Below are 27,350 nucleotides of genomic sequence, written 5' to 3'. Positions count from 1 at the left end.
TACACTGTACGTATTTGAACTTGGCCTCCCCATTTCATTGGTCCACTGTGCCCCGTTTGGTAATTTCATCGGTCAGTTTTTTAAACCTTTATTTATACAGGTAGGCTCACTGAGTCACGAGTTCCCACCAAGAGAGACGTGTATTGGTAAAGCTCATTAACCCGTCAAAAAATAAATAAAATCCATAAATTACTGCACTATTGTATAAGCTGCTGTGTTCAGTGTGTGGGGAAAAAAGTAGTGACTTATAGTCTGGAAATTACAGCAATCCAACTTCAAATGATGCTAAGGTATTTTGTTTTTTTTAATCTACACATTTCATACTAAACTTGTCATTGTGAAGTGTTGGTGCATCCAACTGGAAAATAGGATTTTCAAATATTGTGAATGACTTTTTTATATTTTCCATGTCTAAAATAAAACATTTATATGCAAAGAATGAGAGTAAAAAACTCCATTGTTTTAATGGTCACAGTTGATGCACATTATATAAAAGAATATTTACAATGACAAATTAAAATTATCTCCCAAAGACAGGATTTTGACTCTTCTCCTACACACACACACACACATACACACACGTATATACCCAACACCCACTACTTCCTATGCATGCTCCCCAAAAGAAGCAAACCCACAAACAGAAAGCCATATTAAAAATGAAAAAAGGGAGTAAAGTGCATGGATGACAGACGTCCCTGTCCAGACATTTCTGATTGCAGAAAAGATTCACTTGCCAGTCAGAGGCACACGCTTTAAATCTGTACAACAGAGATCCATTCACAAATGAAAAAATGTACGCACCCACAGAAGTTATGCCAAATCATTCACCAAAACAAAGACGTTTAAAAAATAATTAAACAAACAAAAAAAGTTTCTAAAACGTCAGCGCTCACAGTACAAGACTTTACATCCCAAAGAAAAACCAGCAGGAAACACAAGTGTGCACTCGTTTTTTTTTAACTCCCAGTACCCAAATCTGTTCGAACAGTAAAGTGTAAGAAAAGATCACGAGTGGCTTCAAAACTGTGAGAACAACAAAAAAACATTCCAGTTTATCCATTAAAGAGGAAACCAGGGCTTGATGCTCGTGAGGGCCAGATTTGGTCGAGCAGCTGAAAATAAAAGTAGCATTTCTTTCCATTTTGTTGCAAAACGTGGTAAACAATTGTTTCCAGTTCCTCCTGGATAAACGTTTTCTTTTACAGAGAAACACTAATCTGCAATGTTTGTAGGGACGAAGAGTATGTATGGCGAGAACTATCTGTCAAATTTCAATGAACTGAGACAAATCTGGCAGTTTGACAAATCTGTTGATTGGAAACTTTTTACTGTTGGCCAGCAGCAGCATAACCAGCAAATATAAACCAGAGACTAACAACAAAAACAAGCAAAACAAAGAGTCTATACATTGCACCAAACTGCAATCAAGTAAATATCAGAATGACAAAACAGAAACCAGCAATGATGTACACCGAGTATGTACAGGCTCAGGAATATCCACATTCAAAACAAGTGTAAATTATTTATTTTCTTATTTTGATTTCTAGCGGTCCTGGTGTTATTTGCAGTTCATTGGAACCTTCACAGCCTTTTGCCACTCCCCTCAGACAGAGCCTGAGTTCACAGATTTCACCACAGGTCTTAGAGGACCTGTAAGGGGAAAGAATGTACAAAAACTACTAAAGGAACCCTTTAAGGCAAAAGGCATTGGTTTTGCTGAACAAATCCAACAGATGCACTTGATTTTCTCACTCACACTGACACACGAGGCGAGGGTTACATGGTGTGGTACTGGGTACTAACAGTTCTTTTCTTTAGCTGCCTCAGAGGGTGAGTCCTTCCGTACTGCTGCCTTGTTGTCAGAAGTGTCGGCCCAAATGAATGCAGACAGTCTTGACCCGTGTTCAGCAGCTTTCCTCTCGGTGTGCTTGGATTTGAAGGTATTGAGGCGCCTGGTGAGCTTTCTGCAGACTTTGAAAGATCATTTGCCGACATCTCAAGGGCTTCGGGCTGCTTGTTGTCTGAGGAGAAAGACCTGTGGACCCACTGCTTCTTGGATTCATCCCCCACTGTGTGGACTGGAGCTTGTGCCGAGGGTGTTGTTGCAGAGCAGCTGAGCTCCCTCTCATTCAGATCATTGGCGAGAAGCTCCAGGCAGCCCAGTTTGGCCAGTGAGGCTGAGCGCTTCATCAGAGATGGAGGGGTTAGGCCTGCCTGGCGAATCCTGGCCTCCACCTCCCTCACCTTCTTCTGGAAGCTGCTTCCTCCTTTCGGAGCGCTCCCCACACACCTGGGCCTGCAGTTTCCACCTACCTGGTGCAAGAAGACTCCCAGCTCATTCAAAGTCTCCCATGTGTCCCTCATGATGATGTCACTGTGGGACCCCTCTGTGAAGCAGTCCCAGTCCACACCTGACTCCAGTTCAGTCACGCCTTCCAAACAGAGGAAGTTCACCGAGGCAAACGGTGACGGGGCAGAATGTTGGAAAGCAGCGGAGGTAGAGAGCACTCTGGTATCAGCAGGCTGGAGTTTGGGTTCTGTTGTGCTTTTATCATCGTGTCCCGTCTCATTCTCATGAGCATTCCCCATTTTAACTTGTCCAAACTTGGTGTCTGCCCCCCCATGCTCACCGCCATCTACTGACACCTGCTGGACAGCTGCTGTCTCGTGTGCCAGGGACGCTGGTGTTGAATGGATGCTGTTCGGACGCCGCTGAGAACTGGAGGTGCCCCCAGAAAGGGACGGCAGAGAGGAGGAGGGTGACGGCGTCTCGTGACTTTGTTTCATCCTTTGCTCGAGCTGCTGCGTGACACGCCGCACAGAGCCCCTCGTCCAGTCGCTGTAGAGACGAGCAGGTGCCCCTTCCTCGTCCTCTTTATTTTTCAGCTCTGTGGATGAGCAAACATCTGGATCCTCTACTTCCTGCTTCGGCTTTGACACTTCTTGTTCGTGGGAGCTCTGAGGTTCTGGTTGGCTAAAAGTCTCAGTGGGCTTCACTTCTGTGACCTGCACAGGAAAATGCATTTCCTACAAAATAAATAAAAGATAGAGACAAGAGGTAAGTAAATCTAATTTAAACGGGCAGACATGTAGAATTGTGTCTTTAAGCTACAAGATGGCGCACTTTATTTAAAAAAATTAAAGGCTGTAACAATTTTAAAAGAAAATATTTAACTACGGCTGGATTTAAAAAACGAACAAAAATAACAATAATAATTCAATTCCTCTTATACCAGTGTATTACAGTGGTTCCCAACCCTAGTCCCTGAGGAGCACCACCCTGCATGTTTTAGCCATTTCCCTGCTCCAACACACCTGATTCAATTATTTAATTACTTCCTCAAGTTCTGCCGGAGCCTGTTTATCACCAAATTATTCAAATCAGGTGTGTCGAAGCAAGGAAGCAGCTAAAACACGCAGGATGGTGTTCCTCAAGGACCAGGGTTGGAAACCACGGTCCTAGAAAACACAACATTTGTGCATTCAAAAAAAAGTTAAAACAATTGGAGTTCTCTGTAGCTGAAGACGTTTTACTTTCTCAATTTAAAAAAAGCCTCCCAGATGAGAAGCAAAATGTCTTCTACCACAAAATAGAAGTCCAGTTGTTGTTTGTTTTTTTACTTTTTCAGATTTACCATGTCCAAGATGACTCTTACATGCACCCAAATGGAGACCCAAGCACCAAAAGAGGCTTCTTATAGCACCTAAAGCTTATGTAGATATATTGTTTATATGATAAAAACAAGTTACCTTACTTTTTTCTTCCTCATTCCCCTCACTTGTTGGGACTTCGTGAGTCAGCAATAGATGCTCTTTAGCAGAGGCCTTCAGCGGAGAAGCCTGCTGTACTACAGTAGACTGAGGTTTCCCATCATCGCTCATTCCCTTGAACTTTTCCCTGGCACTGAAGAAGTTTATATGATCTGCGCTGTGTCCGAACAACAGCACGTTGTCCTGTGGAACAGTGCTGGGATGGATGACAGAATCATTACAGGATAGAGGGGGAGCTGTGTCACCTCCCAGGGATGAGCCATGTGTCTGTTGGTCACCGTCAGTCTTTCTGGCGAGCACTGGAGACTGTTGCGTGCTCCGTGTCTGCGCCGTCACTGGCTCTGGTTTGATCACAGAGCAGGACAACACCTGTGTGTTGACGGCATCGTCCGAGCATGCTGGGGATGGAGGGGGGGAGAGGGGAAGGTGGTGAACAGATGGAGGCGGGTGAGGCTGACCCACCAAAATGCTTTGTGCAACATTTATATCTGTCCTGTGAGGCTCAGGCACCACGGTGGCAGCTCGTGGCTGGTAGAGAGGAGGGCACGAGGGCTGCTCCTCCGAGTCACAGAGGCCATTGGAGAGTGGGAGAGGTGAAGACGCAGAACCAGCTCTAGATGAATCGAGCTGCCTGCTGGGGGCTTTATCAGCAAGGCTTCCAGGTTCAGCATCCCCTGACAGATCTGCCCCCCCTCCATAGGAAGAAGAGTCAGGCTGATTGGACCGGACACCAGCTTGTGCTTCTTTTCCTGTGAAAGTTCCCAGTGATTCCAGCAGATTTTTCACAGAGTGACCCGGCGTGATGCTCGCCTGGTTATGGGGGTCAGAACGGCCCAGGCTGTGGGGCTGAGCGAGGGACTTAGACAGAGGCTCATGATGCTCAGACAAATCACTATCAGAGTGAGAACGCCACAGTTTGTTGTGCCTCTGCTTGCTGTAGAAAAAAAGAAACGGTAATAAAATAAACCTGTTTTAATGGGATTCCCACGCAGTTCATGCCCCCTTTATTCAAACATTTCTAAAAACAAACGTTTCAAAAACAAACAATTTTACAGCACTCATCATGACTTATTACCTTTAAAGTATGCTTTTGCACCAGGAACACATCAGATGATTCACCATTGTTAAATTGTAATTTCAAGATGATGCATTTTCCAAACAGCTGTCATTACAATTTAATAAATAGTACAGGAAAGTGTTTTACAGCCAACTTAAAGTGGCCAAAAACATTACAAGGACCTCAAATCACACAAAGCACAGGTACCAATAAACCATTATACACACTCACATACACATGCAGACATATACACACATACTGAATTAGAGACAAGTTTGATGTTTTAATTTGTGCATATTTAAATAAATTTGCTCCAGAAAAAATAAAACCCCACAGCATACACACAAAATGAAGAACAACATTTCAGTAAAGTGAACAGTGGAGAGAGAAAAAAATGAAAAATATCAAGAAGCATTTGTGAGTTTCAAGTCAGTAACTAAAAAAAGTTTAATGCTGATGGCTGAAACTTTACACTGAAGACTTAATTAGGTGGAAATTCAGATTTTCATCTTTTAGAATACAAGATGCTGAAAAGAGTTTATAAACAATTTTTCTACATTCCAGTTTAATTTCCTCATCATTAACTAAAATCAAACTCCATAATGCTCAACACCGAGTATAAATCTTATTCTTCTGAACAAGTCAAGCACATAGTGTGTTTTCTCCAGCATGTTCTTTTTATTATGTATTCCATAATATTTAGTATCTAAATGTACTGCCATCCTTGAGTATTTGTGTGTACCTGGCCAGCAGAATACCGTGATACTCCTCCAGCTGCCTCATGAAAGAAGGGTTGGGTTTGGTCACGGTTCGACGCTCCTTGACGTGATCGAAGGCCTTTTTCAGATCCCAGCCGTACTCCTTCATGGCATAGGCAATGACTGTGGCTGCAGAGCGACTTATTCCCATCTTACAGTGCACCAGGCACTTGGACCCAGATTTCCTGGTATAGGCACAAAGAAAAGTAATAATTATCATCCTGTTACTTTCAAGAATAGAAATAGAAAGAATTCCAAAGAAATCCTTAAAAATATACTATAATTACACGAAATAGTTGACTTATGTTGTGAACAAAGATGTAATAAATTTTATAATACAAAACTAATAATGCAATATATATTCTTATTTATGTAAATCTGCAGCTGTAGTGGATTGTCCAGTTTAACTTTCAGATTTGTTGTGAGCCTTCTCCAGTCTGCTCGACTTCTTTCTCATTTGGCTTAAGTAAGCTGCTCCCACAGTGTTGAGGGAGTGCAGTGATTTAGTTTACTTTTTTTTTTAAATCCAGTTGTGTAAAGAGATCAGTTTGTTCTATAAACAATGATGCAAAGTGATCACAGCAATACGACGAGTGAATCCCAACTCTGTGGTAAAAATAAATACTTGGATATGACAATTTGAGTTTTGCAAGACTCACTTTGCTCTAGATATGAACTTATAGGTGTCATTCCAGTAGGCCAGCAGGTCAGTGGCCTCCTCATCATAAACACGGATGTTGTGGTACTCGAACAGACCAGGAAAAAAGTTATCAATCTCCCTCGTTACATTCAGGATGTACTGAACTCTGAAAGAGACAAAGGTTGGTAGAAGACATTATTTTAGGATAATAATCTCCTCAGATGAGTTCTATGTCCTGACTCTCCTGCGCAGTGACCAGCACAGTGGGTTCTGTTGTTTTTGCTCTTCCTTACCCGCTCTTCTGCAGCTCCTCCAAATTGGATGCATTCCACTCAGACCCCTGTGGGAAATAAAAGCAATCCTCAGACTTGTCCATTGAGCTTTTCATCATTTTTAAATCCAGTGGCAAAGCATGCCTGACATAAAGTACACACCCCAAACCAAACAAGACAAAGCACCTTGAAATTGGGCACATCGTGTTAAAACAACACAAGGCTGTTTAAGAGTTTCAAGCGCTTGAAAACAAAGTAGAAATGAGTCTTTCAAGCGCAACAACTTCTGATGGTTTTTACTCTTTAGTGTTGGTAAAAGTGAGGTGTCCCAGAAACATTCATTGTCAAATTACCAAGAAGACGTGATCAAAGATCTCTGTAGGACTGTCCATTTGGCCGAGAATGATAATCATCTCATTGTCGATGAACTCCTTAAACTCTCTCAGGTTGCACGTCATGTGCATTTCCAGCTCTGTTCTGATCTACAAGACATCCAGTCAGGGAAAACAAAACGGGTTCAAAATTAAACCAAAACATGAAGATTTTGCTGCATTTTTAAGTTAAAAATTGACGACTACAGCAAACATGTCGGTTTTCGTGCACAAATCGAAGCGATCCAAACAAACTCGCCTCTTTGCAGGTGACATTCTCCAGATCTTTCTGCGTCATGATTTCCCTCAAGCTGGTTTTTATCTGGCGCTCGGTCCTCTCTCGCTCTGTAGGTCTGCAGAAACATCACGGCATAAAAACACTGAAGGCAAAAATTCTAAATTTGTAAATGTTTTATACATTTTATTAATCAGTCAAGCTTCTGGGAAAAGAAATGTAGCAAAAAAAAAAAAATAACGATAACGATAACGATTAACAATATTTACACGTCAGAGAATAGCACAGGTGAGTCGGCTCGGTGTGACTGCACATCCTGCATGGCATTCCACTCGTTGATGCGGGCCTGGTCAGACGACACCCGGCTCTGATAGTAGCTGACCCAGGTGAGGAACAAGCTGCCTGGGAAATAGTTGTGACAGCGAGCCACTTCGCAAGCTTTATGGAGCGACTGTAAGGCCGACCTGTCAATCAATTCAGAGAGAATACAAGTTTAAAAACTGAATTACATGTACATATGTATATACATGCATATGTATGCTTAGATATGTATGTATGTATACATATATAGGTTAATTATGAATGTAGTACTCTCTACCACCTTGTGCATGTGCATATTGCCTTTTTCCCAATTTGTGTATTCTGCTTCTTTTGATTATTTCATGTCTCAGAACATGTATTGGATGTTTCAAATTTCCCCCAGAAATGAATGAATGAATAAATAAATAAGTAAATAAAGAAATAAAGAAAGATCTATCCATATATCCATCAATGATGACAGGAAGATGGTTTTAATTAACATTAATAAGATGAGATGCACAATTGTAAATAGCAAAATACATAAATATGCAAATCATGCAGTGACTCACCACATGGCTTGCACAGAAACAGGTTTGAAAACATGAACTCTGTTATCGGTTGACACACTGAATCCCCTAAGAGCATAAAAAACAGGAAAAGTAGAATGAAAAATAAGGCTTATTAGAAATATTTGCTAGCTTAGTGTGCTCTCTGCTGCTGAAGTGTTGCTCTTACCCATCTCCATCCAGGTGTATTAAGGTGTCACTCCATAAAGGCAAAACCATCCCAACAGAACACGAGCTGCAAGCAATAAATAAAATGAATGAATAAACAGTTATGCATAGTTAAGTTATGGACATACAGATTTGGGGCATTACTGCCTTACCCATCTACTGGACTGAAGTCCATGCCCAGCACCACGCTTTCCTCTGTGTCCTGACGGCCGATGGTGGAGACCACCACCATGTAGCGGGTCACCTGAACGTGGGAGCTTTCCAAACGAACCGCCTGGAGCAGAAAAACAAAACAAGCCGATGACTCCACGGCTCGTTGACAATCGCAACACGGTTTGTGTTTTCAAACAGTTTCGTGTGCCCACCAGCTTGATGTTGTCCTCTGGTCTGAGCAGAGTGAACATGGTCTGTAGATGCTGCTGGATGTCTCCTGTCAGGAAGACAAATATGATCAGAGGAATGGTGCCGCTTTATAAACCCAACACATAAAGCATGCAGTTCTCAGGCAGCTTTCCCCTCACCTGCATGTTTGCTCCGCAGCTGAGAGAAGTGAGAAGCAGCCGAAGGGGAAGAGCCATTTCCTCGAGGTAAGAAGAGAGCAGCTCCTTTAACTGTCAGGAAACTTTCACTGATGCTGCAGGTAGAGAGAAACGTTCGAATGAGCAATAACCAACCACACGGGCACCTTAAAGTCTTCACAGCTTCAGCTGACTTTACTGTGCATTTACTTTTTAAAAAGCAGGTAGTTATTTAAAATTCAACTTGACAAATCTGTTGACAAAAAGACAATCTGCTAATCAACTGTATCACTTGTTTCTGAAGGAGAATGTGGTTGTAACATTGCTTCACTGTGTAAACCAGCCACTAGGGAGCACAAGCCAGTGTATCTCTTGTGCTAGTCCCAAGCCCAGATAAATGGTGAGGGTTGTGTCAGGAAGGGCATCTGATTGAAACACTTTTGCCAAAACCATAATACGAGGACATGGAGGTAGTTGGCGTGAGGACAGAAGATGGAGGACGACTCACTGTGGTGACTCCTGAAGAGGGAAAAGCCGAAAGACGAAGATTGCTTCATTGTGTGGTGGTGGGGGAGAAGGTTGTCTAACTAACCCATTTTGGCCAGCGCAAAGAAATTATCTTTAGTTCTTGTTTTATTACATAACGCTAAACGTTTGACTTGCAAACACTTCTTGGACAATATTATAAAAATGTTACCTTAAATTCTTTTCATTTTCAATTATCATATTTCATAATTTTCTACAACGTCATACCTGTTCATGTCATTTATTTTTTCATTCCCCAGCTGTATCAAGATCAAATCAAAGCATAAATGAGTGTTTTACAGTTTCTGGTAAATTTGTTAGAAATGTGGGCTGCATCTCTAAAAGGTTTGAAGTCATGTTAAGTTAGAAAACGAACGTGACATCTTAAACAAACAAACCTTACCACACACAGCAATATAGAGAAGCTTTACTAACTTTAAACACATCAAACAAAAACCCGACACTTCCAGTTTGTTTTACTGAACTTGATACGTTTAGAAAATGACGACACAAAAGACATACTGGATTTAGAAAAATTTAAAACTAGAAAAGAATGATTTCTCTCTATTTCACTTTAAATGAACTTTGTCAGACTTGAAGTTCTTTGGCTTCATCCCTTTGTCTCCAACGTGAACAACTACCTAAATTGGACTTGGCAACTCAAGCTAAGCTCTTTGGCAGGACTTCGCCGTCAACAATTGAGTTATATAATGGACTTAAAATGCTCAATGTGTTCCTGTGATTTAGAACTTCTTACTCTTTATTGTAATGGTAACACTTAGTATTTAACAAACTACATCTTTGTTGGGAATCAACTGACACGAAAGTGAAACTCTTGTTACAATGAAGAGAAAAGCAGATTTTTCACAAGCACCTATCCATACTGGTCATTCTTTATGATGGTCATGATAAAGAACACAGGCCGAGGAGGAAGCAGACAGGAGGAGAGAAACAAAGACAGAACAGACAGCAATAACTACACTATGACTATAAGGAAGTCGTTTTACTGATGCGACAAAAGTAGAGATTTATGGAAGGCAAAAAAGTCCATGCTCAACAATCCAGGTATGCAATCCAACAATTTTCAGTCAGGTCATCTGGACAGTTTCTTTTTTTTTTTTTTTTGCTGAAACGTTTCACCTTCCATCCCGAAGGCTTCATCAGTCAAGGAAACACACAATACAAGACTGATTCTTCCCCCAAACAGCTTACTCCAAAGTGGAACAAACCAGTTATGTTGGTGCTAAGATGGTGTCTTTGGCACGTCCCTTCCTCTGGAGCCGGCTGGTTGTCAGTTAGACAACACATCTCTCTCCAAACATAATTTAACCACAAAGTTAAATTCCTCACAAGAAAAACACCTTCACATCATCCTCAAACCAATTCAAGGATTAAAAAGGATTAGAAAACACTTGACAGCATGATGACAAAAGACACATGCCATTTAAAAAAAAAAAAAAGAAATGCTGGAATCTGTTTCATGGTTGCAAAATGCATGCACGCACGTGAGAGGGAAATCTGACAGCTGAGTTTGCACAGATTCAGATTGAAACTCCACATCTCGTTCAAGTGCTGATGAATGAATATGTGCAGTTGAGCTGTTTCACTAATTAAACATAAAAGTGTCAATCCCCAGCATTTTTTAGGCTGACAATTTAACCACATCCTGCACAACTGTCTGGAGTACATGGTGTGCCTTTGCTCGCCTGTGCCCTCTATAGATGCATTTCAAGCACAGCAAAATGATAAAAACAGTGCATGCAGGGGACTGTGCATGAGCAGGTGAGGCATCTGGCAAACAGATTTCTTACAACGCAAGAGGAAGGAAACTACATTCTTCTGAAACTGTGGTGCCATATCCTTTTCTTTTTAGTCATGGGAAAAACCACAAGCCTTTGTCATGCAAGCCCACTGGGATTATTTACTGGAAAGTGAGATTAACGAGAATATGAGCTGAAAGTGTCTCAGTCAAATTAAAACACGCAATGTTTCTTACAGCTGATAAATCTCGCCCTGGGAGAGCACGGAGTTCTCGGTGAAGTGGGGTCTGGTCTTGAGCCCGCAGCAGGCGCAGAAGCAGCCGGCCGAGGCGCTGCGCGGGGCGGTCACCACGCCGGGAGGCATCGCTGCTGCTCCGGAGCCGACCGGCGAAGGGGGCGCGCAGGAGCGGGGCTGGAGCTGCCGAAACCCGCTGACGAGATACGGAGAAGATCGCTCCGGAGTGAAGTTATTCAAACGCCAAATAATAATAAATAAATGAAAATTAGAACAAAACAGAAACTAAAGTAACGTCACAATTTGACGTTTTGTTTGCGAAGCGCATCACGACCTGAAAGAGGAGTGTCGATTTTCACCACAAACACAGAAGAGCGTGGTGGTATAAAATAAATAAATAAATAAAATAAACTGCAAAAAGTCCGACAGGTTTTTACTGTGACCCGGCAGGTGCACCACCATCTGCTCGGCGCCACTTTCTCATTTGTCTGCAGCAGGCTGCGGTAAATCCTGAAGCTGGAGGGGAGGAGACATTTGCGCGGTCCAATGCGGTGTTGCGTCGAGGTAGGTACCCCCGAAAGTGCCCGCTGTCTCGGGGGCGCGCGCACAGCAAAACGCTCGATTTCAACCAAGTAAACGCGAAGATCCTTTCACAATTTAAGTTATTGTGTTCGCGTTGCCATGCTTTGCGCTGCTAGTGTTATTTAACAGATCAGTTTGTGAGTCACAGCAAGAATAAACGCTTGTTTTTAACGTGTCCATGTCAACAAACTGATGACGTCAGCTAAAAACCAGGAGAGTTAATTGTGTCTGCAAAACACCTCCCAACCAAAACATCCATCCATCCATATAAATAATATAAAAGTGTTTCAGTTTAGATGCTGACCTGCTAGGATTAAAAAGTTAAAAAATAATAATTTTAATATTTAAAATTATAAATAACTAATCATGAACATGGAGTGAATAACAGCTTCACTGATGGTCATGTCAGCCTTTTTATTCTTGTTTTATTAGTTTTGTGGTGTTCCTGAAATGCCCTGCATTTGAAGTCTTAGTGGCTCTTGCATTAACTCTGAGAAACACCTGATCTATGTTTGTCTCCCATGCTTCTTAAACATTAGTTTTTATTATAGTTACTTGGTTTATATTAGTTTTTTGTGTGCGTGATGTTGAGTAAGTCCTGTTAAACTTTGGAAACTTAATCTTAAAGTCATCAAAACCTTATTCTTTGCTCAAATATGAGCACTTATGCATTGAGGAAACAGAGGAGTTAAGTTGACCAAAAACACTATTCAAATTTTGTTGCTAAAAAGGAGCTGTACAACATACGCAGAAAAAGGATGTAGCAGGAACCAGTGCACAATTTGATTACTGCATTTGATTTCATAATAAAAACAGAGATGGCTAATTTTAAGCTTGTTAAATTGTAAAGTAATCCTTGAAGTGCTAAATTTACAGTGTAAACTATATAAACAGGATTTACTCTCATTAACTTACTAGCAGCTACACAAAAATCATATTCTAGTTCAGCATCAACACGGTTCTTTGATTATTTAAAAAGTCAAGTTTCTAACATCTGTCCATATGGAGGACTCTCTCTTTTCACATATTAACACCACCACAAAGGCTTCTATTAGAGCTTGATCGCTGAGTCATCCTCTGCACAGTAAAGGTATCTGATCGCGTGTCGTCTTAAGTCCTGCTGCCACAGAAAGGGTGACTGGGATGCATAATAAACACCATGTCTGTGACTTTTAGGAAAAACTCAGCATTATGTTACACCACATGTGTCTCCAGAACAACGACAACAACAACACGACAACGGAAAAAGTGGGTTGTGAAATCAAAAAGCAGAGGTCAGCTGAGCCGTGCTCTGAGAAGAAACCTGATCTTAGAGTGGGTCACACTGCTTGTTGATCACTCGTGGTTTCAGTTTTTAGGGTTGATTACATAGTGAGGGCAACTGCTTGGCCATTAGCAAATGCATCAAACACAAATCTCTGAATAAACAACAACTGCAGTGTGGTGTTTAGCTCTTAGATGTATCCGTCTCCCAAATAACACAGATTAATAGGTGTATAAAATTACTCTTGGTAGTCTTGCTCAAAATAGGTTTTATTGAAAGTCTGAAGTGTTACAGGTTTAAACTTTTCAGTGAATCTGCTATTTGTTAAATTTGCTTCATCAAAGAGGTTTTAATTCAATTATGCCCACTGAATGGTGTATTATGGTAATTATAAACAAACTCTACAACTGAATAACCTTTTTTTTTTAATCAACCCAATACATGATGGCTGCTACAGTCAAGTGATGTTGAAAAAACACAATAATTGCTATAATTCAGTCCATGTTACAGATGTTGGCCTGTAATCCAGTGGTGCAGTAGCTGAGACTGATTTCCAACATCTATTCTTCGTAGAGCCCGTGGCAATACTAAGTATTGGAGTATTGGCCCCTACAGATACATGTATATCAGAAAGGTCAATATTTTAGACCGATGTAGGCATTTGGGGACATATTTGTATCGGTGAAAATTGTCCCATTATGCGCCAATATAAACACTTCTACTTTTCAGCCCTAAAATGATGAGAACTAGCTGTAATTGTACAATGTATCCAGCAGTGGGCGCATGAAGACTACTTTCAAGTCGTGGCCATTCACTTAAGTTTCACTTTCAGCACAGCCAAAGCAGCGAGCAATATGTTATAGAGTATTTTGCTGAACAGAGCTAATTTTAACTGATTTGTAAAATAAAATAAAATCAACAATAATGAATTCTCTTCAATCCTCCAACCCGCTGGTCATTAGCTATGTGCCTCTCAAGTTAGCAAGCTAATGTTTAGATAGCATAACATAGGCTATTGCTTTGTAAAACTTTAGCAAGAACAATAAATCTAACAGAGGTCAAATATTTCAGTGTTAACATTATTTTTGTCGTCCTAAATGAAATGCATTGTTTGTCTGAAATCTTTACTTCTCAGAGGGGGGGGGGGGGACGCAGCTGCTGTCAATACTAATTAAGCCTTCACCATGCGTGTGATTGTTTAAACAATGATAAGGAAAGGGCATATCTTAGTTTAATTTATATTTTTGTAACACACTTGATAATTTTATTTATTTATTTATTTATTTATTTATTTATTTCATTCATTTCAGTTCCATTAAAAAAAAAAAACACACAAATACAATTTAGATAATTTAAAAAAATAAACATAAAATGAAAGGAAGCAGAAGAAGAAAAAAAATTCTTATCAAATCTGCTCCTTCTTTAACAGATCAATTTAACTATCAATTCAAACAAAAAGTCAATCACAATATTGCAACAACGTAGATAACTCAAACAAATTTTACATTTAAAATAATTAGACAAACAGTTGTTTATATTTTTCCAACAAAATAGTTTTTATCTTTTTCTTAAATGTAAACATTGACTTCTCCATTTTTGCATCATCCTCCAAATTATTCCATAAACCTATTCCATGTATGGTCGTAGAGCGTCCCTTCAAACTGGTTCTGTACTTAGGTTTTACAAAGATCTCTGATCCCTTTAGATTATAACCACTCGTCCTTTTTACAAAATATGTTTGAATGTTTGATGGCAGCAAACAATTATGGGCCTTAAACATAAGTAAAAGAATATTATAATCCACCAAATCATAAAACTTAAGTAATTTCAATTGACTAAACAGAACATTAGAAGGATGACAATAACTCTTTCTTGTTATAATTCTTACTGCTCTTTTTTGCAGAATAAATATAGGCCTTGTTGTGGATTTACATGCTGTACCCCAAACATTGGCACAATAAGTAAAATGTGGGACTACAATTGTATGGTGAATAGTGGATGATAGAAAATATGGTGAATAGTGGAGGATAGAAAATATGGTGAATAGTGGAGGATAGAAAATGTGAACGCACATTAGGAAGACTGTTTTTATGACCAGTGCACCACTTGTAAACCTGGGACTATGTATAGTGTGGATCTGATTAGCTTTAGGTTCATGGTTGCTAACAGCTATATAAACAAGCCCCGCTCCACTCGCTGTAACGCTGTTTAATTAGATTCTTAAGGGTGGGCAGAGCAAAAAATAATAATTTCAGCCATTGTATCGGTTATTGGCATTCGCCGTGCCCTCCCAATATCAGTATCGGCAATAGCCAACATTTCCATATCGGTCAGGCTCGAATTCTTAGTGCAAACAGATTTAGATTATTTTTACCAATAATACTTTAGGATAAACTGTCTGCCTATTAGCAAAAACATGACCCACAAGCTGAATTTCAATACAACTTTCAGGAAATAATCACTGGATATACCTCTACAAATGATTACTTTTGGTGCAAATTCAATTAAAGATGGCCACCACAGCTTGTCCACCACAGCAAAGGATTTCTTCAATCTGAGGAGCCACCAAACAAACAGATTCCCACAAACAGCATACTCCATAGTGGGGAAAAAAAAAAAGTTTGCTGATTTTTGCACTGCGCATAATGTTACTTTCAATGTTTGGCCAACAATGGTTACAAATCTGTCATTTCTCAACATAAGATGATCTTAGTTTAAAACTCTGGCATGAAATGAATGCTAGACCTTTAATTTATTAAACATTAGGCGGAATAAAAAGAGAAGATAAGTAACAATGATTAGACCTAAGCTTCTGTAAAGAAGCCTTAATAAAGTGATATCAACTACTTAACCTAAAAGTGGCCAGAACTCCACAACAGATTCATGATTACCTACACAACATTCAGTTTATTTTCCTATCTGCTGGTTCTTTATCCTTTTCCGACCTTCTGACACTAGTATACTGTATTCAATTTTTCTTCTCTTTGTTTTGTCACTGAGGTAAGTATTTGTGTCATCTTTTATTAACACACATCAGATTGCAGCCCTGTCTCAGCAACCCACATGTTTATGTGTGTGTTTATGGGCCCACCTCTCAAGTTCCACCTGACTGTTTTTCTGTTTGACTGCTGAAACTCACACCGTCCAATGAGAAGCAGCAAAGGCCAGGATGTGGTTTTTTTTTTTACAAGCATACACACACAATACACTCATCTGCTGCTCTGTTTCCACGTATACAAACACAGGCAGCCACGTTAGCAATCACAACACCAGTTGCTGTATACAGTACTTCCTCAAGGTTATTTAGAATTTATCTGAACCACAAGTTCACTCAATCAATATTGATCCGTATTTAATTGATAAGTAAAATCTCTTAATTCATCTTAAACAATATGGTGGACTGCCAAACATAATTACATTGGATTACAATAAAGTGATTAAAAATTCTCAGTTATAGAGAATTTAATTGTGCATGTAACCATGCAGTTCCCATTCATAAATAAGTACGTAAGTAAATAAGTAAGTGAAAAAAGAGTCCACCTGGAGATTATAAGAGATCAGGAATACTATGAAAAACAACTGGAGACATTAAATTCCTCTGTCTCCTCCTAATATCTCTTCTGTAGGTCAGCCAGTAATGTTGCTGCTTTAGCTGATGTCATGATTCTGCTGATGTCACTGAGTTTAATCAGCAGCACTGCAGTGGGCTTTGCTTACGCACACACACACAAAGCATCGTTGTGTGCTAGTCAGAATGACTGTCACTACCTGTGTCAGAGATGACGTCTGCTGCAGCTCCTTGCCTTTTAACAGACACTTCAGTAGAGTTATGTGAACAAACATTCTGCTTTTGACTATTTGGAAAATTTCATTATTATTATTTATAAGCAGCAGGAATGGGAAGCTTAAAACCAGGTAAGAGCTAAAAAAATGTATCCATAGTTTTAATAATTTTATCAGTTTTTACTATAATTCTACAATTTTGAATATTAAAAATATTTTCTCTTCCTGAGTATATGAAACATGCAAGATTTACATTTAGTCATTTGACAATTGTGTAAATGTATACTTAAAAGGCAAAAATGCATTGAAGGAACTCGTTTCACAAAAGAGCTTTAAATTAAAATCATTTTATGATGAGAAGGGACAGATCTTTAGCATTATTCTGGGAATTTAATTTAAAATTCATCTGTTATATACAGGTGCTGATCATAAAATTAGAATATCATGAAAAAGTTGATTTATCTCAGTAATTTCATTCAAAAAGTGAAATGTGTATATTATATTCATTCATTGCACACAGACTGATGTATTTCAAATGTTTATTTCTTTTAATGTTGATGATTATAACTGACAACTAATGAAAACCCCAAATTCAGTATCTCAGAAAATTAGAATATTGTGAAAAGGTTCAATATTGAAGACACCTGGTGCCACACTCTTCTCAGCTAATTAACTCAAAACACCTGCAAAGGCCTTTAAATGGTCTCTCAGTCTAGTTCTGTAAGTTACACAATCATGGGGAAGGCTGTTGACTTGACAGTTGTCCAAAATGTGATCACTGACACCTTGCACAAGGAGGGTAAGGAAATGATGTGGTAGGAAAAAAAGTGTACAAGCAATAGGGATAACCGCACCCTGGAGAGGATGGTGAAACAAAACCCATTTCATAATGTGGGGGAGATACACAAAGAGTGGACTGCAGCTGAAGTCAGTGCTTCAAGAACCACCATGCACGGACGTATGCAAGACATGGGTTTTAGCCGTCGCATTCCTTGTGTCAAGCCACTCTTGAACAAGTGACAGAGTCAGAAGTGTCTCACCTGGGCTAAAGACAAAAAGGACTGGACTGCTGCTGAGTGGTCCAAAGTTATGTACTCTGATGAAAGTAAATTTTGCATTTCCTTTGGAAATCAAGGTTCCAACATCTGGAGGAAGAGAGGAGAGGCACAGAATCCATGTTGCTTGAGGTCCAGTGTCAAGTTTCCACAGTCAGTGATGGTTTGGGTTGCCATGTCATCTGCTGGTGTTGGTCCACTGTGTTTTCTGAGGTCCAAGGTCAATGCAGCCATCTACCAGGAAGTTTTAGAGCACTTCATGCTTCCAGCTGCTGACCAACTTTATGGAGATGCAGATTTTATTTTCCAACAGGACTTGGCAGCTGCACACAGTCCCAAATCGACCAGTACCTGGTTTAAGGACCATGGTATCCCTGTTCTTAATTGGCCAGCAAACTCGCCTGATCTTAACCCCATAGAAAATCTATGGAGTATTGTGAAGAGGAAGATGTGATACACCAGACCCAACAATTCAGAAGAGCTGAAGGCCACTCACTATCAGAGCAACCTGGGCTCTCATAACACCTGAGCAGTGTCACAGACTGATCCACTCCATGTCACGACGCATTGCTCCAGTAATCCAGACAAAAGGAGACCCAACTAAGTACTGAGTGCTGCACATGCTCATACTTTTCATGTTCATACTTTTCAGTTGGCCAACATTTCTAAAAATCCTTTTTTTTTATTGGTCTTATGTAATATTTTAATGTTCTGAGATATTTGTGGTTTTCATTCGTTGTCAGTTATAATAATCAACATTAAAAGAAATAAACATTTGAAATATATCAGTCTGTGTATAATTAATGAATATAATATACAAGTTTCACTTTTTGAATGGAATTACTAAAATGAATCAACTTTTTCATGATATTCTAATTTTATGACCAGCACCTGTATATCATAGGATTACTTTCTAAAGTTTTCACTAAAATCCATCCAGTTTCAAATCACAGACAAAGTTGGCTTCAAATAGTTTAAACAAAGACCTTGCACAACCTGTTACCACTCAGAATGTGTTGAGGATCAGTCTCCGCAACTACCGTAACATATTTGTAGATTAATATCTGTAAAATGACTGAGTTAAAGAAATGTTTGTTTTTTAAGATCAGGTGGCAGTGGCAGCCATCTTGAATTGGGTTGACTCCAAATTTAATCAGCTGTAGATGTACATCCATCGATTACTTTTTACACGTTTCATCAAAACTCATTCAATGATTCATGAAACATTTTGATTACAGACCCATACAGACACACATACAGACAAGAGCAAAAGCTATATGCACTTTTATTACCCATCACCAAAAGGGTCTTCTCCTTTCGGTGATGGGTAATTACAATAAAATATATAAAAATATACGTCAGAAGCTCCATAATTTCAAACAAATGTTTAACTTTATTTAAATGTTGCAATGGCTGTAAAAAATAAGAGCAGGAACATTATTTTATGGATTCTAAATATTTTATTATTTTTTAAAGAACTTTTAAAGCCAATATGACATCTCAATTTCTATTTTACCTCTCCTTGTTTATACACACATTCAGCTTCCGTATTTTACTTTTAATAAATTTACTCCGAGATGCCCAAATAATACAGTCCTCGTCAGATGGACGGCACAGAGCTCCAATGACCAGACAGACAAACAGACATTTTGGGAGTGGTTGTCCCTGGATCAGCAACAGAACAGCAGCTCCTCTGACCCATATAAACAGACTCACACAGACGCTGCTGCCCCCTATTGGACATCCATAATACTACACCTAAATGTTTCACATGAAAGGATTTCAGGCTTGTGCTTTTATTGGATAAGTATAACAAAAGAGAAGTGAAAGTGCTCATTTGAATCAAATAAAAAAGCATTAGGCAGAGGAAGGAAACTGCTTATTACTAGTAGACTAAAAGCAGTTCCATGTGTGGTTAAGTGAAACGGGATAAACCAGATCTCCAACTCTGGAAACAACAAAAGGGGGAAGCACTGGATTGACAACAGCACAGTGGTTCTGTGTCAACAACAGAAAAGGGTCTGCAACTGACTAAATGGATTTTTGAAATAATGATGTAAACAAGAACTGAACGATGAAGAAAATAGCTGAAACTTAAGAAATAATGAGGTCAAATGTCTGAGAAAATCGTACCTCCTCGGTTGAGAGCGGCGGTCATCTTCCCCGCTACCGGACTCCTAGGAAAAAAAAGTAAGACATTTAACGACAGTCCAGCCAAACCTTTAAAATGCTTCTGTTAATCTTAAATAGGCTCAATATTAATAAAGTACAGATTAACCAGATGTTCAAATACACTGTACAAAAAGACAACTATATTTTTCTCAGTGAATGCCATTAAACCAAACTAGACCTTTCCAGTTTTAGCTCAAATAGAACTCCCAAAATTATTTCCGTTTCATAAATGTCCAAACAATAAGAGCGGCCAGTATTTATGACTTTCCTCAAAGTCACAAATTTACATACATTTTCTTATTGCTTGGTAGCATTGCCATTGAACTGTATGACGGGTCAAGCAATTTGGATACCCTTCCACAAGTTTCTCACAATAGCCTTCTGCTTCTCGTGCAACAAAACAGCCCCACAACATGTTGCTGCCACCCCCGTACTTCACAGTTGGGATGGTGTTCTCAGGCTTGCAGGCGCTTCCCTTTTGCCTCTAAATGTAACAATGGTCATTACGGTCATTATAGTTCAATTTAGTTTCATTAGACCACAGGACATGTCTCAAAAATCAAGGTCTTTGTCCCTGTGTGCATTTGCAAACTGTATTGTGGCTTTATGGTGCTTTCAGAATAAAGGCTTTTTTCCTCAGAGTGGCCTTTCAGCCCATGTCAATACAGGATTTGTTTCACTTTGGATAATGACAAGCTCTTACAAGCTTCAGGCAGCATCTTCACACGGTCTTTTTGCTTTTGTTTGGGGATTGAGCCACACATTTTGCACAGAACAGAATTTGTCTTCCTGAGCGGTATGATGGCTGGATATTTCCATGGGGTCTATATTTATCTACAATTGTGTGAGCAGATAAAAGCGGCACCTTCAGACATCTGGAAATTGTGCTCAAGCATGAACCAAGATTGTGTCCACAGTTCTCTTCCTTGGTTGATTTTTTAATATATTTTTCTATGACATCACACAACAAAAGGCAATGTGTTTAAGATGTGCCTCCATCCATCCATCCATCTGCACATCCAGCCATCCGTTATCTTTACCAGCTTCTTCCTTTCTGAGTTGCGGGAGTCACTGTTGCCCATATTCACCCATCACAGTGCGAGAGGCGGGGTGTGCCTCCAATTAACTCAACGATTGTCAACTAACTTGTTAACATTTAGCGTTAACTTATAACACTTCCAAAGCCATCACATCAATGTTTGGGCTGTCCCAGATTGTTTTGACCAGGGGTTCTCAAACTTTTTGGGTTTAGGGACCCCTTACAGGGGAGAAAAAGTTTCAGGGAGTCGCTCATAACCCTCATGTTTATTAAATTATTTTCTTCAATTTGTCTCTTTAATGAAATGGAAATATTTGTGTAACATAAATACTTAAGACCTGTTCTTTAATAGTGTTAATACAATTTTTATATTTATAAACATGGGGTATTTTTCATTCAAGACACACTTAATTAACAAAAGTTTTAATTTCAACTTCTAAAAATTGCACTGAGAAAATTAGCAGTATCAACTACACCTTTAAAAATTTACCTATTCACATAATGAAGATAAATGTATCGTCACTTCTTCAAATTATTACAGAAAAACGATTTACATAAAACTGAACAGAATCATAACTGCGGTAATCATACCAAGTAACAGGGTTTTGTAAACTGACTGATGCTGGAACTCAGTAGCCCGGGGGGGTCTTCCCCCAGAAAATTTTGAATAAAGCGATTTTCTGCATTGTTGGTCTATTTTAATGAGTTGTTAAATATCTATGTGCTTGTAAATTTTTTTATTTTATTTTTTTTTTAAATTGCAGAGGCCCAAGCACCAGCTTGTGGACCCCCCAGGGGCCCGGGGACCCCAGTTTGAGAACTACTGGTTTTGACGCATATTAATCTTAGTGTATGTAAACTTGTGTTTTTATGATTGGTCTATTTCAATATTGTTAAGTTATATTTACTAATTATGCTCAATGCTACGTCACCAACAGCGAAACAAGCATGTAGACATTTTAATAAGATGATGCCATTAAAAAAATAAAAAAAAAATGCGACTTGTTTTGGAAAGTTTTAAAAGCGGGTTTCGCAGCAGAGCCCAGTTTGAACAAATGCACATTCATCAAAAATCTACCAATCAGTGTTAGAAAAATAAAATGAACAAATAAAGTCTTGCTGTGTAGTGTTAGGTAATGAAGACATGTTTATTTATTGGAATACACACACACACACAGCTAAAGGCAGGAACAAACCTATACAAGTAGCATCCAACTAGCATATTCAGTCCTGCCTGAGCGGAGCAGTGGTACAAGAGACATGAAAGGAGGCAGAGTTCAGCTTCAACTCAATTTACACACTCCAGGAAAATGATCTCATTCTGTCTTTAAGGTGTGGCTGGTCAGAGAATAACATGTACACACACACAGAGAGGAGCAGAGACACCAGGGAGACAAAGAGGAAAATGTAATACGAAGCTTTTTGAAATGAAAAAGGGCGAAGCTTAGCAGAAGATAAACACCTGGCACATATCTTGTACTGCCCGGTACTTATCTTGTTTGCTCTAAATGTGGGTTTAATGACGTTACTAAAACATTAACAGGTTCAGAAAAGACAGAAGTAGATAACCGTTTAATGATAGGCAACAAAGTGCAGGGACAAAACGAGGCCTCAAATTGATATCACGTATCATTTTCTTATCCATTTAGGAACAAAAAGGATTGATACGGTCAGTGCAAATGGAAGCCATTGCTTTTGCAACGACAAAGACTACATATAAACACAAGCAAAGTTATCACTGAACCAAAGCAAAAACTAGGAGAAAAAATCTTAGCAGTAGAATTTACTGCCAGGTGTTTTGACTTTGTGTGGCTCCAGTTTGTTGTAAAACCCACAAAGGGAGGTGCTCATTTTCTTTCAGCCCGAGTATCCAAAGCAGGTTTCCACTGTGTCAGACGAAGCAGCCCAAGAGATGTTTAAAGCAAATCCTGCGCTCCGATTGACGCCTCGTAAAGAGACTCTGCAACCTACAAGTCCCTCCAGGGTATCTGCTCTGCTCAGCATCTAAAACACGACTTACTCAAATATAATTAGAGGTCAACAAGATTTTCAACGGCCAATGCCAATATTTAGAAAGTACAGCGGCCGACTGGTCTAACTTTTTTGTTTTTATATTGTTATTATGGTCAGTATGTATTTTTCATTAAATAAAATATATCATAAAACAATTTTAACAACCCTAAGAACAACATGTACACCTAAATATAATAACAGAGCATAAAAAAACTAAATTGTAAACCAGTGAGCTGGTTTTAGCAGCAGCTGCTGCATCTTTATTGTCCTACTTGGTAATTGGTTAAGTACTTAGCAACATGGCCAAATACCTTTTTTTTAAGTGGCAAATATAGTGGCATGGAGGCTGCACAGCTGCAGAAAGAAAAAGCTTTGCAGAGAGTGGTGAAGGCTGCACAGAAGTCTGCTGGAGTCAGCCTCCCCACCATCACAGACATTTACACATGCAGAAGCAGGAAGAGGGCCACCTGCATCGTGAAGGACCCCACTCACCCAGCACACACACTTTTTGCCCTGCTCCCCTCAGGAAAGAGGTTAAGGAGCATTAAGTGTAGAACCACTAGACTGAGGAACAGCTTCTACCCTGAGGCTGTTAGACTCATGAATCTCTAACCAGAATAATCACTGTGAAAAATCACATCATGTTGCTGCTGATCCGTTTCATGTTGCTGCTGATCTGTTTCATGTTGATGTGTTCATGTGTGCTCATCTGCTCACACAGACTCATGCTCATGTTCGTGCTGCTGTTCAACGTAATGTTTTTATGCCATTAGTGCTTAGTGTATATTTAGTTGATGTATTTCTTAGTTCATATCTTGGATCTTATTACCGTTTTTCTTTTACATTTTATTGTTGGATGTAACTGTGACCCTGTGTACATAATTTCGCTCCACCACATGTACCACATGAGGTGCGAATGACAATAAAGAATCTCTGACTCTGAAATATAAGCCATTTAATGGGTCATCTTTTAAAAAATACACATATTAATTTTACCCAAAACAGCCTATGCTAAAGTGCGACAAAATGATTAAACTGAAAACCAGCTGTAACTCTACAAAAGTATCTTGAAGAGAGAATACCATTAAAATATTGTTTTAGTGCCTTTGTTGCAGCCAGTGTCATAAGTAAAACCTTCAGACAAAACAAACAGTGCTTGATTGTACACACCGATCAAAACTAAAGAATAAGTAAAAAGATATTTCTGTTAATGTATTAATGCATCAAAATAGTTCGCATTTTATGTACTAATCACAGCTCGACGTGCTATTGCATCACTTACATTTGTTTAGATTTAAAAAAAAAAAAACACCAAGAGAGTGTTTGCATACATGAAAATGGGAGATTTTTCCACGGTGCATGGAAATGAGAAACATAAAATAGGTCACCTGGTCACCAGTCTTTGGAATTATGTTAAAAAGTTATAACATCACCAAGATGAAACAAATGCTGTTCAAAAGCAAAATGATTAACTTTGCGTGCTTCGTGTTACACATCTTTTCTCCGCAAACATCATCACAAGACAAATTCAAAGCTTCAACTGAACATGGAAAGGGGAAAACAGCTTTTAGGCATCACATGATTGCGAGACATGGAAGGCCAAGCGTGTTTTTTGTGCAACTAGTTATCACAGTATGTGCAGTTCCCAACTTAAAAGCATATTTCCACTCTGAAGCACAACATCATTCACGACTCCTGCATTCTTTACCTTAGTAAATTACACACGAATGTCCTACTCTATCATTTCAACAGCTCTTTTTTTTAATCTCGAGGATCGACTGGTTGACAGTCACATCTCTAACAAACCGAAACGTCCGGAAAACACAAACCTGCACTCCTGGCTGCTGATTGCTCAGGGTCTAAACATTCACTTTTCAAGTTCTGAGTTGTGTTGCATGACAGATGACAGGGCAAATCACCTAAAATGTAAGTGCTCATAGCAAGACGGTTATCCTTATGCCTACTTACAGAACCTGTTCTCTCAGATTACAAAAGAAGTGAGGGACAGGGTCACTTTAAAGGCCAGACACTGAGCCTTTGGGTAAAAAGTAACTCAGTTGTAGTTTGAGATTCTGCGTCACAGCAGGGGGTAGAAATAATACCTTTGACACAAATACAAACTTTAAAGCAATGAAGAAGGAAAATCTTGCGGCAGACATAAATTTCACTGTAGGGCTTGCAGTAACAAACTGTAAAAGAATAGAAACCTGCCAGCCACTTAAAGAGTTTATGTTTAAATAAATGTGTAATATGACGGGTTTATGTTTGTAAGTAAAGGTGGCATCTGTAATGTTCACTGCTTACAAAGACAGTGCAAACAATACACAGAGCAGCACCTACACAGGAAGCGTGTACAGTTGTGTTACAGCAGTCTGCCTGTAGATTACTTCCTCACTTTGTGTCTGATTTTCTGGTGCGGTTCCTGCTTCTGCAGGGAGAAGACAGTGAAGGAACTGCAACAGGACAACCGTCTGCACCCCTGCTTTGCATGAGCAGAAAAACTCCAGCCTTTTACAACACACAGCGAGAGACCGAAAGAGATGGGCAGCAGATGTGCAGAGTGAGGGGAGGCTCTGGGGAGATGGATGACAGACATAACTTCAACTAAACATCATAAAAGAACAAAGAAATAATTAAACCCTACACAGACATGGCATAAAAATGCACGTCGTGAATATATATATATATATATATATATATATATATATATATATATATATAAACCTGGAATTCTGCCGCTACAAAACATTAGCTAGCAGTATTATATAGTGTCACATGGACAATAAAAATAAACTGATTGTTTCTGTTATTATTCGTTTATTTAGCTGACCACCGGTTGTACCTCTGAACTAAAGCAAGTGTGCATACAAAGATAATTAGTGAACACATTACAACAACAGAAGTGAACATTTTATGTAATTTTAAGGTAACAGTATGGTCCTCTCGACTCGAGACTTAAGCTGCGAGCTACGATGCTGTAACTGAAAATGATGAGCTACAGTTGACGCATGCGCACGAGTACAAAGGCGAAAGCACTTGGAGACAGTCAGCAGCCGATAAAAAAAAAATAAAAAAAACAGCGGAAACGGAGCCCTGGGTCGCCTTCAACAGCTAGAATGTTTGAGTTTAGAGGCGGTGGAAACAAAGGTCGAGGAAGGTGTAAAATAAGTAAAAAGCGGCTCTCACCGAAACGCAGGGGCTGGAGCTGGTGCTGGGGGTCGGTGAACGCTGCACGGTAACCAGCGCCATTCAGCAACCGGGAAGCGGACACCTGTGAGGAGTCGACGGCGACGAGACGAGCATAATTGTCCTGAGCGGAGAAAGCCTCCGCTGAACCTGAGTTATTTGTCTTCAGTATTTTTTTTTCTTCTTCTTCTCTTTCTTTCTCTCTGCTCGCGGGTTGTTTGACTACTCCCCGGCTGTTTCCTCTGTCAGTGCCACTTGCGCATGCGCAACTATCCTTCCCTTGTCAATCTCGATTAACCCTGTGAGTGCCGGATGTAGTCTAGTTTGTGTCTGGTTGTGTCTTTCCTTCCTTTTTAATGATAACTCTGATTCAGAGTGGCTGTATGGAGCTAAGTTGGGCCCATAAAGTTTGTTCAAAAGAAAAATAAATTTGAAACTGTAAAAAAGATTTGTTTTTAGTAGGGGTGCACCGATCACTGTTTTCTGGCCGATCTCTGATCACCGATTTCTAAAAAGTCTGACATGCCGATTCTGATTTTGGCCGATACCGATTTTGTGATATAAGCAACAATGTCAGGTGTTATTAGGTCACAATGTACCTTCAATTTGCCAATATTATTTTATTGAAAAACAGACCCTTGAACAATATCTTAGAAACAATACACGCTTGTTTTAACTGGCCATGAGGTAGTGCTCTGAAATATAAATAAAGTTTAGACAACTGTTGTTAAAACTAAAAAAAAATTGGTAAAATCGCTTTCTCGTGCAAGTATCATCTGATTTCCCAAAATTAAGAAAATTGGGGCCCCTAGTTTTTAGTTTTCTAAATCGCCTTATAATCTAGCTGGTTTTTGCTGCTAGTCCTCTTGATTGTCCTTCTGGTTGCTATTTTGTTTTGTTTTGATTTGTAAAATAAATAAATAAATAAAAAAAGAGAAACTTAAATTTTTTTATTATTATAAAATTATGTTATATTATTTTTAAAATTTTTACCTATACCTATTTTATGACCGTCTATTGTTGTCTTTGTTATGTTGTCATCATTCTTTGTTAAGAAATCAGGTCTCTCTTGTAAAT

At 39.3% G+C, this 27,350-nt stretch overlaps 1 protein-coding gene across 1 annotated transcript; it reads right to left on the bottom strand.

Moving 5' to 3' along the window:
- Nucleotides 1–1,661: 1,661 nt before the first annotated feature.
- ssh2b (slingshot protein phosphatase 2b) lies at nucleotides 1,662–26,559 on the bottom strand. The gene is made up of 15 exons (XM_037687938.1): nucleotides 26,274–26,559; nucleotides 19,997–20,040; nucleotides 8,663–8,775; nucleotides 8,507–8,571; nucleotides 8,294–8,415; nucleotides 8,143–8,208; nucleotides 7,977–8,042; nucleotides 7,377–7,571; nucleotides 7,132–7,225; nucleotides 6,855–6,983; nucleotides 6,523–6,569; nucleotides 6,249–6,395; nucleotides 5,574–5,774; nucleotides 3,754–4,708; nucleotides 1,662–3,030 (listed from the first exon to the last, which is right to left on the bottom strand). The coding sequence occupies exons 1-15, from the start codon at nucleotides 26,334–26,336 to the stop codon at nucleotides 1,780–1,782; spliced, it is 3,558 nt and encodes a 1,185-aa protein (XP_037543866.1). The 5' UTR covers nucleotides 26,337–26,559; the 3' UTR covers nucleotides 1,662–1,779.
- Nucleotides 26,560–27,350: the final 791 nt, after the last annotated feature.

Source organism: Nematolebias whitei, chromosome 14 (genome assembly GCF_014905685.2).
Source record: "Nematolebias whitei isolate Nwh7 chromosome 14, NemWhi1, whole genome shotgun sequence".
NCBI lineage: Eukaryota > Metazoa > Chordata > Actinopteri > Cyprinodontiformes > Rivulidae > Nematolebias > Nematolebias whitei.
This window is presented reverse-complemented; position numbering and strand designations above follow the sequence as displayed.

What these genes read in the sequence shown, in the direction of transcription:
- ssh2b (XM_037687938.1), bottom strand. Translation starts at nt 26,336, where the DNA reads ATGGCGCTGGTTACCGTGCAGCGTTCACCGACCCCCAGCACCAGCTCC. An exon ending in GTTTCTGTGCAAGCCATGTG is followed by an intron (nt 7,572 to 7,976) that starts GTGAGTCACTGC and finishes ATTGATTGACAG; the next exon opens with GTCGGCCTTACAGTCGCTCC. An exon ending in AGAATGTCACCTGCAAAGAG is followed by an intron (nt 6,984 to 7,131) that starts GCGAGTTTGTTT and finishes GATGTCTTGTAG; the next exon opens with ATCAGAACAGAGCTGGAAAT.